This window comes from Felis catus, chromosome A2 (assembly GCF_018350175.1).
Source record: "Felis catus isolate Fca126 chromosome A2, F.catus_Fca126_mat1.0, whole genome shotgun sequence".
Taxonomy (NCBI): Eukaryota; Metazoa; Chordata; class Mammalia; order Carnivora; family Felidae; genus Felis; species Felis catus.
The window spans coordinates 5,234,294-5,248,659 of NC_058369.1; the positions used below are offsets into that span (position 1 = coordinate 5,234,294).

Consider the following 14,366-nt stretch of genomic DNA (forward strand, 5'->3'; position numbering starts at 1 on the left):
TCTGATGAGCTCTTTCATGCATTTGTGGTCAGTTGATGGGTCAGCTGGTTGCTGGATGATCTAGCATAGCCCTACTCCTACTTCTGTCACTGGCAGGTTGACAACCAGAGTGGTGGATTGTTAACTAATGAGCCTTCACTCTCTTCCTCATGGCCTCTCATCCTCTAGTAGACTAGCTTGGGCTCCTTCACATGAAGATTTTGGGAATCAAGTGCAGCAACAGAGGGCAAGCCCCAATAGGCAAGAACTTTTCAAATCTCTGTTTCCATCCTGTTGGCTGTTGTTCCAGTGGCTAAAGCCAGCCACACGGTCAAGTCTAGAGTCAGCATAGGAGAACCATGCACAAAGATGGAGTATTCTTGCATATGTTTGTGCAAATAGTCTGTCATATGCAGAATCAGGCTGCAAGCACTTAAAATGCTCAGAATTTCAGGGACTTCTCTTGGGGTCAGGCATTTCAGGTTAACGTTCAGATACTTTTCATGTTAGCTCAGCTGACAGTGATAAACCTAAGCTTTCATTTGTCATTCAAAAGAAACATTCTCAGCATCACATGGTGCAAATATTTTGAGTCTTACATGGAGGGGCTAACTGCCTGTGGACCATATCTAAGTGATTATTTGAATATTTTACTGCATTGACTCTAATTAATTTACAAAATAAATGTCAGGGATAATAAGGTAGATACTTGATAAATGCAACAAAATCAAGATAAGGAGTAAATCACTAGATAAGGATTTACTCCTTGTGTGTATTTGGACTTGTTAAACTAGGGTTTTTGTTTTTGTTTTTTGCTGTACCTGTGCTGGCTCTTAGAAAGATTCTTCTAATATGAACTAGAAGAAAATTTCAGGACACCATGCTAGTGGGACCAATCAAGACTTTCATCAGCCTAGTAGATGAGTGTAATCGGGATGAGTGACCCTATCTCAAAGTCCAAGAATATGGGCATGTCATTTTCCCAAGATGGTAAACTGAGAAGTGACACCATAATAAGGAACTGGATGGTACATAGATACACTGGCACAGTGGGATACACTCTCCCACAGCCTGGCCTTCTCTCTCTTGCTAAGAAGTTCACCAAATTAAAGAAGCCTCTCCAAAGTTGGATCCATTTTCTTGCTGTGAATGGAAGTTGATGCCACTCTCCATTACCTGATTTTCCACACGGAACACCATCATCATTTCCAAACTCATTTTCTGAGACACTTCAATACGATCCACCCTAACGTAACGCACTATTTAAATTACCCAAATGAAAAGAGAACTAAGGGACCCTGCATTATGCAAGCTGCCCAGTCAACACCCCCAGCCTTCTCATCCACCCACGAGACTCCTTGAGAAATTGGAGTTCCAGATAAGAAGCGATGTACTTCCTTCTTCATTAGCTCTGATAAGCTGTCAGGGTAAGAAGCAAGAACTTTTCATCTTGTGGGTAAGAACTGATTAGTGTCTTTCCATAGAAAATAGAAAATGTTTCACAGGTGATGTTGGGTCTAGGAAAATGTCTGGTACTGGAGAGATGTTCAAGGGGACCTCGTTCTGTGTCCTGTTGCTTTGTTTATTGAAAGCTGCTATTGTAGGGATTATTTTCTAGCTTCTGGTCGTGCAACATGTGGTAATGCAGAACATACTGAAATGTCTTGGTGCTCTCGACAGATGATGAATTATATATTAAGGGGCTTCAGGTGAATTAAAATCCAGGCATACCTTATTTTACTGCACTTTGCTTAATTGCACTTTGCAAATACAGCATTTCTTTTTTACAACTTGTAGGTTTGTATCAAGAAATCTATTGGCACTATTTGTTGGACAGCATTTGCTCACTTCGTGTCTCTGTGTCACACTTTGGTAATTCCAGCAGTGTTTCAAATTTTTCATTATTATTATGTTTGTTTGGTGATTTGTGATCACTAATATGACTCTTGAAAGCTCAGATGGTGGTTAGCATTTTTCAGCAATAAAGCGATGTTTCTGTAATGGATGTACATTTTATATGGATATAATGCTATTGCATTATGTAATAGGTTACAGTATAATGTACACATATTTTTATATGCACTGGGAAACCAAAACATTTATTTGACTCACTATATTAAGGGGGTCTGGAACCCACTCTGCAATATCTCTGAGGTATGTCTGTAATAAAGTTTCAAGAAACGAGCCTGAAGCAGACGTAGCATATAACCAATTTGTTACTGAAAATGAAGAAAACAAGACCTAGAAAGACGAATATGTTCACTGAGGTCACATAGTGAATTAACAAGCTTTGTCACTCCCCACGCCTCACCTCCACGATAAACACATCAGCACAATTAAATGCAAGGCTCACTGTCAAAGGATTGTCTATTTCGTTCATGGCCAAAGTGACTCACTGTACAGGTCAGTGTTTTCCAGCTGTTTGTGACCCACTGGAGGGGGGCAGGGTCATGAAACCAACTTAGTGGGTATTATAACCAGCATTTTAAAAGGAATGCAAGGGACTATAATTATAAAATATCAAATGTAGCATGTTAATTTGTGAAACTTGGTTCAGTTTGCCCTCTCTCTCTCTCTGTCTCTAATGAAAATGTATTTCTTATAGTGAGTCATGGTCAAAAATCTCTCCAAGTCAGCATTCTAAGTATGTAAAAAAAAAAAAAAGCCAGCCACAGAAAGACAAATACTGTATGATCTCTGCTATATGTCGGAGTTACAATACTCAAATCCATAGAAGCAGAGGGTAGAACGGTGGTTGCCAGGGGTTAGGGGATGGGGGAAATGAGAAGTGATGGTCAAAGGGTACAAAATTTCAGTTACACAAGATGATAAGTTCTGGAGATATACTATGCAACATGGCGCCCACAGCTAACAACACTGTATTATATACTTACAATATGCTAAGGGGATAGATCTTATGTTAAGTGTTTGTATCACACATGTATGTGTGCATACACATAAACACACACAAATAATCACAAAGGGGCAGGAGAAAACTCTAGGAGGTGATGGATATCTTTATGGCCTTGATGGTGGTAATGGTTTCATGGATATATACTTAAGCCCAAACTCATTGAGTTGCACACATTAAACATGTACAGCTGTTCACATGCCAATCATACCTCAGTAAAGTGATCTTAAGAAACCCAAAAGAGGGGCCCCTGCATGGCTCAGTTGTTTGAGCATCTGACTTTAGCACAGGTCATAATCTCATGGTTTATGAGTTCGAGCTCCACATTGCGCTTACTGCTGTGAGCGCAGAGCCCGCTTTGGATCCTCTCTTCCCCCTCTCGCTCTGTCCCTCCCTGGCTTGTGCTCTCTTTCTCTCTCTCAAAAATAAATAAACATTTAAAAGAAGACACAAAAGACCAAATCAGCATTGCTAAAGGTTTCAGTGGTTCTGAAAAACATGATCACCTCCTTCACATAAAATGCTCACTTTAGTTAAGCCAGTTTCAAAAGAAGCCTCAGAAAAGAATTATCCTCATCTAGACATGATTTTTTTTTTAGTTTTTTAAAAAGTAAGCTCTATGCCCAACATGGGGCTTGAACTCACAACCCTGACATCAAGAGTCACATGCTCTACTAACTGAACCTGCTAGGTGCCCGTAGACATAATTTCTTCACACGAAGAGTTTCCACAGTATATTTTGGAAGTAGGTTTTTGGAAGGGAAGAGAGCCATGAATCAAATAAAGGAAATGGATGTTGAGAGAAGGGAAAGCATCCAGGAGATTACAAGTATAAGTCCTCCAAGATTCCCAGGTACAGAATTTGACTTGCGATTATATGATTTGTCCATTGCAGATATTAAAAGCTGGTGGCCCACTGGTTCTGCAATTAGGGAAAAAGTAGAATTGAATGTCTTTAGATAGAGCCCAGAATCTTCAGTTCTCCACACACCTCCTTGCTTCCCCAAAATGGCCTTGCTTATTTATATTACATGTTTTGCACCTAGGAAACGCTGAGGCTTAGTATCTCATTGCACTTTATATGTGGGTTTTGGACTCAGCCTGACTTTTCCAAGTCTTAGCTTTGCATTGTGCTAGCAGTGCCACCTGGAGCAGGTGACAGACTCTCTTCAAGCCTCAATTTCATCACTGGAAGAGTGGGAAGATATTATATGATCTACATCACAAGGTGGTTGTGAGCTTTCAATGAAACAATAGCGTCAAAACACTTAGTAAGGGACTTAGCCCACCACAGAAGTTCCATAAATGTTTTTGGGACGTGAGACTAGAAGGCTAACAGAAGTATGCGCAGCAAAATTTGACTTGCATGCTAGATGCCAGCACATAATGTGTGACTAGCCTGTTCAGGCCATCGGGACTAAGAGTTTTTTCTGAAAGGGGCCTTCTGAGGCCACTACTTTGTTCCTGGGGGAGCTTCACAGGACCCTGTGAATTCTCAACGCCTCTTGATAATGGATCAATCCTTAACACACAAAGTCGTGGTTATAATTGGCGTCAGGAAAGAGACATGGGAGACCTTCATCACTGCCATTGTCATCACCACCACCATCATCACCATAACCACTACCACAGCCCAGCAATTGCACTACGAGGTATTTACCCAAAGGACACCAAGTACAGATTTGAAGGGGAACATGCACCCTGATATTTATGGCAGCACCGTCAACAATAGCCCAATGATGGAAAGAGCCCAAGGCCCATTGACTGATGAATGGATAAAGAAGATATAGTGTAAATATATACATCAAAAAGAATGAAAGCTTGCCATTTGCAGCAACACACACGGAGCTAGAATGTATTATGCTAAGTGAAATAAGTCAATCAGAGAAAGACAAATACCATAGGATTTCAGTTATATGTGGAATTTAAGAAACAAAACAGATGAACATACGGGAAGGGGAGGTGGGGAAGAGGAGAGAGGGAAACAAACCATAATTGACTCTTAGCAATAGAGAACAAACTGAGGGTTGATAGAAGGAGGTGGGTGGGGGATGGGCTAGATAGGTGATGGGGATTAAGGAGGGCACTTGTTGGGATGAGCACTGGGTGTTGTATGTAAGTGAGGAATCGCTGAGTTCTACTCCTGAAACCAATATTGCAGTGTATGTTAACTAATTAAAATTTAAAAAAGAAAAAAAAAGGCAGAAATCAAAATGTTTTGAGAAGCATTGGCCACCTGGTCCCTGAAGTCTGTGACCATCCGAAATTGACTTTCATGGGGTTTATTCATTCCAGGAACCCTTGGCACGTCCTGTTTGAGAGTGCTTCTCAATTGTTGCTTCTGATATCTCAGTGCTATGGGAAGCAGGTGTCTGCCCCTGCTCTCAGGTGAGTGCAACAAAGAATTCTCTCTTCTCCCCATGACCCTGATATCCCAGTTTGGGTTGCTCCCCCAAATTTGGCACTTTGTGCAGAAATGACTGTGTGAACCAGTCCTATTAGAAACTCTCACACTGAGTCTCTTAGTTGCTCTCCCCAAGCATAAGTAAGACAAAGACTTGGATGTAAGTAGTTCACTTGGGAAGGGATCCCAGGAGGCACACAGGAGGGAGTGGAGGATGCCAGATGGGACAGAGACAAGAGCAGATGAAGGATGTGTTAACAATGAGTTACCTCTGTAATGGGTAACTGCCATTCAACACTGCTGGGGAGCCCCCAAGAGGGAATACCTAACGTGCCTTAGCAGGGCAAGGAGACTGGGCTATACACCCTTGGTCCTCATCTCTCACAGCTAGATAGCCACTCCAGCATAACTTCTGAACATTTGGGGCTTGTCCCCCACAGGCTGCAGAAAATGCTCTCCTACTGAAAGACAGAGTAAGTTATCTGTATGGATAGGAGCCTTTTCAGGGGAAGACTATAGGGGAACACTTCAAGGGTCTGCTATAGTGATCAACCACCAAGAGGGTCCAGGGTTGGACTACTGTAGTTTAGTACAATGACCTGGGCCTATACCTACCCTTCTGCTCTGGGATTTTGAATCTGCAAGGTATGGGTTAAACCAGGCTTGTTAGATGATCTTATTAGCAAGCATGTGATGTCCAGTATATGTCAGGGGTGGGCAAACTTTTTCTATCAAGGGCCAGATAATTACTGTTCTCAGCTTTGTGGGCCATGTGGTCTCCCTCTGAACTCCTCAACTCTGCACTGCCATATAAGAGTACCCCCAAGCCTTCCTCCAACTGATGGGCATGGCTGTGTTCCAATAAAACTTGATTTATATTGACCATGTAAGAACTGTAAAAACCATTCCTAGCTCACAGGCCTGGAGCTGTGGTCTGAATTTGACCTGTGGGCCATAGTCTGCAGTGGTCTGAATTTGACCTGTGGGCCATAGTCTGCAGACCCCTGCCCCATAGGGACCAAGCAATATTTCTTTTTTGTGAAGAAAGCATTCACAAGGATATGGCTGGTATTTGGGCTTTTTTTTTTTTTTTTTTTTTTTTTTTCAGAAATGGCCATGTCATATGATTCAGCCTGTTATCATGAATCCTTAAAGGTCATGTTTTTGTCAGTACCCATAATATGAAGCATAGTAAATATTACAGAGGAGGCAGAAAGAGCCTTATCTTGTCCAAGGGATCTGTCTCATTCTGTGATCATCCAAACGGGCCACGGGCAGATTTCTTACTCTTCCCCCTTCCGTGTGGTACAAATTCAAATTACTTTCATCTTACTTGTCATACTTAAACCACCTGGGGGCTGGTGTTAGCTGTGAAAGCCAACGCCTCCAGATTTTAGCAAAGGATCCCAGCACAGCCTGCTTGTGAGGAAAGAGAAAAAAAATCCAAGAAAAAACATTTTTCAAGTTCCTGGTTATTTGCCGCCTATATGTACCTTGAGGGAGTGATATTAGGAAACAGGTAGAAAGCTTTCTGCATTTCTAAATTCATCCCCAACTTAAAAAAAAATTTTTTTTTAACGTTTATTTATTCTTGAGAGAGAGAAAGAGACAGAGCATGAGTAAGGGAGGGCCAGAGAGAGAGGGAGACACAGTCTGAAGCAGGCTCCAGGCTCCGAGCTGTCAGCACAGAGCCCAATGTGGGGCTTGAACCCACAAACCACGACATCATGACCTGAGCCTGAAGTCGGTTGCTTAACTGACTGAGCCACCCCAACTTTAATATAAAGCTTCATCTAAAAATGTGGGAGATATTTTTAAGTCATCCTCAAAATGGACCATGCCCCAAACATGCTCATCCATTCCAAATTTCCCACAGTCTTGGACTTTGAGGCTTCTTATGGTCTGTGCTATTCAGATGCCCTCTTACTCCAGAGAAAGCACTGGTTACTAGGAGTTAGACCTGGGCTATGTACTGCCATAGCCACCAGGCACGTGTTGGTCTTGAGCACTAGAGAACAGGCCAGCCTGAGTGGAGATTGGCCCCACGTGCAAAATGCATCCTTGGGGGCGCCTGGGTGGTGCAGTCGGTTAAGCGTCCGACTTCAGCCAGGTCACGATCTCGCGGTCCGTGAGTTCGAGCCCCGCGTCAGGCTCTGGGCTGATGGCTCGGAGCCTGGAGCCTGTTTCCGATTCTGTGTCTCCCTCTCTCTCTGCCCCTCCCCTGTTCATGCTCTGTCTCTCTCTGTCCCAAAAATAAATAAACGTTGAAAAAAAATTTAAAAAAAAACAAAAAACAAAAAAAACAAAATGCATCCTTGGTCTCAAAGACTATCTTACACGCAGGAAAGAATGCAAAACACTTTATGAATAATTTGTCACATCTGGATTGCGGGTTGAAATGATCACATCTTGACTCTATTGGGTCAAACACAATAATAAAATTAATTTCACCTGTTTTTCTCAGCCTTTAAAAACGCAGCTACTAGCAAATTTAAAAGGACCCACGTGGCTCACATTATATCTCCCTCGGACAGTGTGGGGCTAGAGGTCTAGACAGGTCTAGGTGCACTGTTGCATGTGGAAAGGAGTTTGGCAGTTGGCCTTTCGGTGCTACGCTTGGAGAAAAGCTTTATGAGCCGCTGACTTTTCAGAAATCGGGACGCACAGCTAATGATATTGTGATTTATAATGAGATATACGTCTTTGGGCTTTGTCCCCATTTGGGAATTTCCCTGAGGAGAGTGATTGAAAAAGGTGTCTCCTGTTATGGTAGGGTGATTTGGAAAACTCACGGCAGGGCGGGGCTAGGGCTGGGGGCGGGGCGGGGGCGGGGCGGGGCCGGGGAGGGTGGGGCGGGGCCGGGGCCGGGGAGCCAATCACGTAATCAGCAGGCTAACCCTTTCAGCCCCACCCCCTGATTTTCAGGGAGGGGCGAAGAGCTGCAGGGCGGGTAGCCAGCCGAGGGTCAAGGGTCTAATCAATCTTGCCTGTGTGAGGAAGTCTCCCTAAGACCCGAGAGGCTGCTGGGGCTGGTGAAGCTGGTCTGCGGAGAGTGGCCTCCCGGAGAGGGCAAGGAGGCTCTGCGCCCTTCCCCTGTTATCTTGCCCCATCCCTCCTCCATCCAGTGTTCCTGCGTGATACCTTTTCCTAACAGGTCAGCAATCTAGTAACTGCAATGTTTCTCTGAGCTGCTCCAGCGCATTAATGCAGCAGGAGAGGGAGGTGACAACTTAGGCTTTCTACGGCTTCTGAAGGCGGGGGTGGGGGGGGGTGCGGGGGGGCAGGCTTGTGGGAGCAAGCCCTTAACCTGTGGGATCTGATGCTGTCTCTGGGTAGATGGTGCAGAAGTTGAGCTGAATTGTAGGACACCTAGCTGGTGTCAGAGCACTGATTGCTGGTGTGGGAAACACCCCCCACCCCCCACACAAACTTTCCCACATTGAAACTGGGTGTAGACCCTAGTACAGCTGCAATCAGATGGCCCTGGCCCGCTTCACTAGTATATGATGCCCTCCCTGACCCTCACCTTTGTAATCTGCCAGGAAGAATCTGCAATGAAGTCAGCAGGGTATGCCCCGCCCTATCCCCATTGGGCTTCAGCCAAGCTGAACTGTCCCCCTCTCTCTGTTCCAGGTCTCACTGTCCTGCTGGCTCTGTCAGGATCACATGTCAAAAATTCTGAAGGTGAGCTTACTCATTGTCAAATTCCAGGGAACGGAAATTAGGGTCTGCAACCTGCCTCAAGGAGGGGGAAGGAGCCCTCTTCAAGGGACACCACATATATCCCTCCTGCCTTCTTCCTACTGCCTGCAGCTCCCAAGGACTGCCCCCCGCCTTTGCATCATCATCGCCATTTATGTAACTCGTGCTTTGCACCAGGCTCAATGCTAAGCAAATTGCACACTGATTCCATGCAATGCTGACATTCCTACAGAGAAGGTCCTGACCGTATCCTCACTTGACCAGTGGCCCTCTGGAGAAGTAGCTGGCTCAAGGTCGCACAGCTGGTGGATGGTGGACTGTGCCCTTTCTTTCCCAGAGCCTGTGTCCAAGTCATGGCAGGAGATACTTTTGCTTTTCCCCATGTCCTGGGTTGCGTCCCTCCAGAAGCACACCCTGAGAAAAGGACCTGAGAACAAGTCATTTATCTGGGAGGTTGATGAGTTTGGGGGGTGATAGTTCATGGGGTCTGGAGCCTACGACCAAGAAAGAATTCTTGAAGACATCTTTGTTGCAAAAAGGTGATTTTATTGAAGCATGGGGACAGGACCCCTGGGCAGGAAGAGCTGCCCCGGGACGATGAGTAGAAACTGGTTATATACCATGCGGTTGTAGGAGGTCTAATCCAGGGGAGGTTTCTAGTGAGAGTTTCATATTTCCTAAGAAGACTCACAGGATAGCTATTGTCAGGCTAAGGTTGTTTTTCCCTCTAGCAAAGCATTAGCATTAAGACAGTAGGGAGTTCCTGTAGAAACATTTTACTCTGCCCGCCCCCTCAAGTATTTGTCAATGGGCTGCAGATTATAAGGAAATTGAGTTGTATCTGCCCTTTCCTTCTGCCTTTGTTTCCCACATCACTGTGGAGGGGTGATGGAGACTTAGGTCCTGCAGGACTATGGTCTCTATTAGTTAACCCTGTGTTTTTCCCCTTCCCTTGGTTCTTGGGCGGCCAGGAGAGCCAGAGGAATATCACACATATATTGCACCTGGTGGGGAGGCGAGGGTTGCAGTGGCCTGTCAGCTTGTTCCCTCGTCAGAGGGGATGCTAGGAAGTGCCAGGTGGGAGTGGGAAATTTCCTGGGAAGGCGAGGAGCCATAAGGACCCATTGTCAAGCAGGTTACGTGTAACAATGGGAGCTGGGATGTACTAAGGAGTGTGCACCCCAGCGTTATGCCCCTTGATGAGCAAGGAAGCTGTTATCTTCTTAAACGTGTGGTAAAATACACATAACATAAAATTCACCATCATGATCATTTTAAAGTGTGCGGCTCAGTGACATCAAACACATTTACACTGTTGTGTAACCATCCCCACCAACCACCTCGAGAACATTTTTCCTCTTCTGAAACTCTTCCCCATTGAACAATTCCCCATTTGCCTTCCCACCAGCCCCAGGATCCACTATGTGCTTTCTGTCTTTAGGAATTCGACTCCTCTAGGGACCTCCTGTATGTAGCATCAAACAGTAGTCATCCTTTGATGACTGCTTTATTTACCCACCGTAATGTCTTCAGAGCTCACTCATGTTGTTGTAGCAGGTGTTGGAATTTCCTTCTTTCTTAAAGCTGAATAACATTCCATTGTATGGATGGGCCACATGGTGTTTATTCATCTGTCAGTGGACTCGTGGGGTGTTTCCACCTTTCGGCTACTGTGAATAATGCAGCTATGAACACAAGTGTGCAAATATCTCTCCAAACCCCTCCTTTCAGTTCTTTGGGATATATACCTAAAAACAGAATTGCTGTATCATATGGTAATTCTATAAATTTTTTAATTATTATTTTTGAGAGAGAGAGCGCGAGCATGAGCAGGGGAGGGGCAGAGAGGGAGAGAGAGAGAGAGAGAGAGAGAGAGAGAGAGAGAGAGAGAGAGAGAATGAATCCCAAGCAGGCTCTGTGCCATCAGCATGAGGCCTGATGCGGGGCTTGAACTCATGAACTGTGAGATCATGACCTGAGCCAAAATTGGATGCTCAACAGACTAAGCCACCCAGGCACCACCCCCCCACCTTTTTTTTTAAACACCCTGACTCATGTCAGTCATTGATTGAGGGATCTGCTCCATTGCTAACCTGCCTTGTGAGCACAGAGGACTCTGGTGGCCAGAGAAAGCCCTCAGGTAGAGAAACTCAGGTGCTGACAATGGGAAGTTCTGTTGAGCATGAGTGGTGCTGGTGGCTGAGGCTGGATGTGTGTGGGGCAGACACTGCAAGCATCTGTGTTCAGCAGTAGGAGGGGTGGGCAGTGGAGGCTAACAGCGCTATTCTGCTGACCACAGCATCTGAGACATCGTAAGGGCTTAAGGAATATTTCTTGAATGAATGAGTACATGAATGGAATGATCCTGTGTGCTCTGCAGGTCTCTGTCCCAAGTGCCCTGAAAATGCCAGCTGCTCCAACAGTACCCACTGTGCTTGTAAAGATGGATTTCAGTCCGTGTCTGGGAGGAAGTACATTGAGCCCCATGAGAAGTGTGAAGGTAATGATGGAATCCACATCATCCTGGAATCCCTGGACGAGGCAGGGGCATGTGTTCTATGGGTGTGCCAGTGACGTAAAGATGAAGTCGTGCTACAGGATGGAAATGTCAGGGCTGTCTCAGTGCCCCTAGAGAAGTCCCTACCCTTTGTGTCCCCCTCACTCTCTCTGAGGCTGGCTTCATGTTTTTCTTTAGAGGAAGGTAGAGTTCCCAGGACCCTTGACGTTTCAAGCACTGGTTTTTGTTTGTTTGTCTGAGAATCCACAGGGGTGGGGACCATGTCTGTTTTGTTCATTGCTGTATGCTGAGGACAGAGAATAATGTCACATAACAGAGACCCAATAAAAATGTGTAGTCCAAGAGAACAAATGAATAGCTTACCATCTTGACAATATCTTCCATGATCTGGCCCCAGCTTAGTATTTCAGTTTCCCTTTTCACAACTCCCTTCTGTTCCAGCCTAAATAAGCCTTTCTCGTTTCCACAAATTCTAAAGGTCTATTTGAGTACACCAAAGACAAAAACCGCTCCTGAATATCTGACCGGTAGAGACGGATAACGGCTTGGTGGAGTTGTGTAAATTCAGAAGGCAAAGCGAACCATGGTAGACTACTTAGGATTTACTCTATTTTGTTGTGGCAAAATATATGCGATGTAAAATGTACCATTTTAACCATTTTGGGGTGTATCTTTCAGAAGCACTAAATACATGCATATTGTTGTGCAACCATCCCCACTGTCCATCCCTAGAACCTGTTCAATTGCCCAAACCGAGATTCCGTTCTCTTGAAACAGACTCCCCACCCCCTCCCCCACCCCTGGCTCCCACCATCTACTCTCTGTCTCTGTGGATGGGACTCCTCTAGGGACCTCCTGTGAGTGAAATCAGACGATACAGGATTTATTTATTTAAATTAATTTTTTTAATTGTAAAATATACACAACAAAATTTATCATGGTAACTATTTTTTTTTACTTGTGAAACACTTTTTGTTTTTGTTTTTGTTTTGGTATGTTTTTTTCTTTACTTCAAATTTGTATGTAAATTCCAGTTAGTTGGCATATAGTATAATATCAGTTTCAGGTGTAGGATTTAGTGATTGATCACTTACATACAAAACCCAGGGCTCATCCCAACAAGTGCCCTCCTTAATCCCCATCACCCATTTAGCCCATCCCCCAACCCCCCTCCCTCCACCAACGCTCAATTTATTCTCTGTCATTAAGAGTGTGTTTTATGGTTTGCCTCTCCTTTTTTCCCCTATGTTCATCTGTTTTGTTTCTTAAATTATACATATGACTGAAATCATACGGTATTTGTCTTTCTCTGACTTATTTCACTTAGCATAATTATATATATATACATATATATATCATATAGATAGATATGATATAGATATAGATATCACATCTTCTTTATCCCTCCATCAGCTGAGGACATTTGGGCTCTTTCCCTAGCTTGGCTATTATAGATAATGCTGTTACAAATATCAGGATGCGTGTGCCCCTTTGAATCAGCACTTTTGTTTCCTTTGGGTAAATAGTAGTGTAATTGCTGGTTCATAGGGTAATTCTACTTTTAACTTTTTGAGGAACCTCCACAGTGTTTTCCAGAGTGGCTGCACCAATTTGAGTTCCCACCAACAGTGTAAGAGTGTTCCCCTTTCCGCATCCTTGCCAACATCTGTTGTTTCCTGTGTTGTTAATTTTAGCCATTCTGACAGGTGAGAGTCACTATAACTATTCTTAAGTGTACAGTTCACTGAAATTAAGTATATTCACAATGTTGTGCAACGATCCCTACCCTCCATCTCCAGGACTTTTTTCATCTTGCAAAACTGAAACTCTGTCCCCACTCAACATTAACTTCCCGTTCTCCTTCCCCAGGCTCCCATGATCATACTTTCTGTCTCCATTAATTTGACTCCACTAGGGACCTCCTATAAGTGGAATCATAAAACATTGGATGTATCTATTTTTAAAGCTTTTTAAAACAGCTCAGGGAATTCTGTATTACCCTTTGCCCAATTCCCCTAAGGTTAGCTAACAATATGACCATACTACAATGATGAAAACCAGGGAATTAATACTGGTCTAATCGTGTTAAATAAACCACAGACTTTTTTTTTTTTTTACCAGTTTCACCAATTTTTCTCCCATTGTCCTTTTTTCCTGCTTCAAGAACCATTTCAGGATCCTATTTAGTTGCCATGCTCCTGAGACAGCAATCTGTGACAGATATTTGGCCTTTTCTCATCTTCCATGACTTTGACACGTTTGGTAGGACACCAGAGATGCCCTTTTGCACTTTGCTTTTTTTTCTCGATTAACAGTATATCCTAGAAATTACTCCAATTCATGTAGAGATATTCCCCACTCTTTTACGTAGCTGTGTGGGTAAACCATAGTTTATTCAACCCTCTTCTGTGTGTGAGGGCATTTTAGTTGAACACTTAGGCTCTTTCCAATATTTGTGGGAGATGTGTCTTCAGGGTAGAGTCCTGGAGGTGAGGTGGCTTAGTTAAGAGGTAAGTCCATATGTACCTTGATTAGCTACCCCAAATTTAATTCCAGGAGAGTTGTACCAATTGACATTCCCACCACCATTGCATGAAAGCACCTGTCTCCCCACCATCTTGCCGACAGAACATGTTTTCAGAATGCATTGCCAGTATGCTAGGTGAGAAATGGTATCTCAGTAGATTTTTCATGGTCATCTCTAATTATGAAACAATTTTTAAAGTCATCTCTATGCTCAATGTAGGGCTTGAACTCACAGCCCTGAGATCAAGAGCCAGCCAGGTGCCCCTAATAATGAACAATCTTGAACATTTTATGTTAGAGGATCATTTTTGTATCTTCTTTCTGAA

General features: G+C 44.0%; 1 protein-coding gene across 8 annotated transcripts in view; it reads left to right on the plus strand.

Annotated features, from left to right (window-relative positions):
* The first annotated feature begins 1,111 nt into the window (after positions 1-1,111).
* Positions 1,112-14,366, plus strand: part of LOC101091924 (putative adhesion G protein-coupled receptor E4P) — a 93,090-nt gene continuing 79,835 nt past the window's right edge. For 5 of the 8 annotated variants that reach the window (XM_045044843.1, XM_045044841.1, XM_045044842.1 and 2 more), the window contains exons 1-4: positions 1,119-1,435; positions 5,186-5,278; positions 8,928-8,978; positions 11,377-11,496. In XM_045044843.1, coding sequence (XP_044900778.1) covers positions 5,248-5,278; positions 8,928-8,978; positions 11,377-11,496 — 202 coding nt within the window. In that variant the 5' untranslated portion in view covers positions 1,119-1,435; positions 5,186-5,247. Of the gene's footprint in view, positions 1,436-5,185; positions 5,279-8,226; positions 8,449-8,927; positions 8,979-11,376; positions 11,497-14,366 lie in introns of those variants that run through there. The other 3 variants (XM_019816557.3, XM_045044850.1, XM_045044854.1) reach the window with 3 other exon arrangements.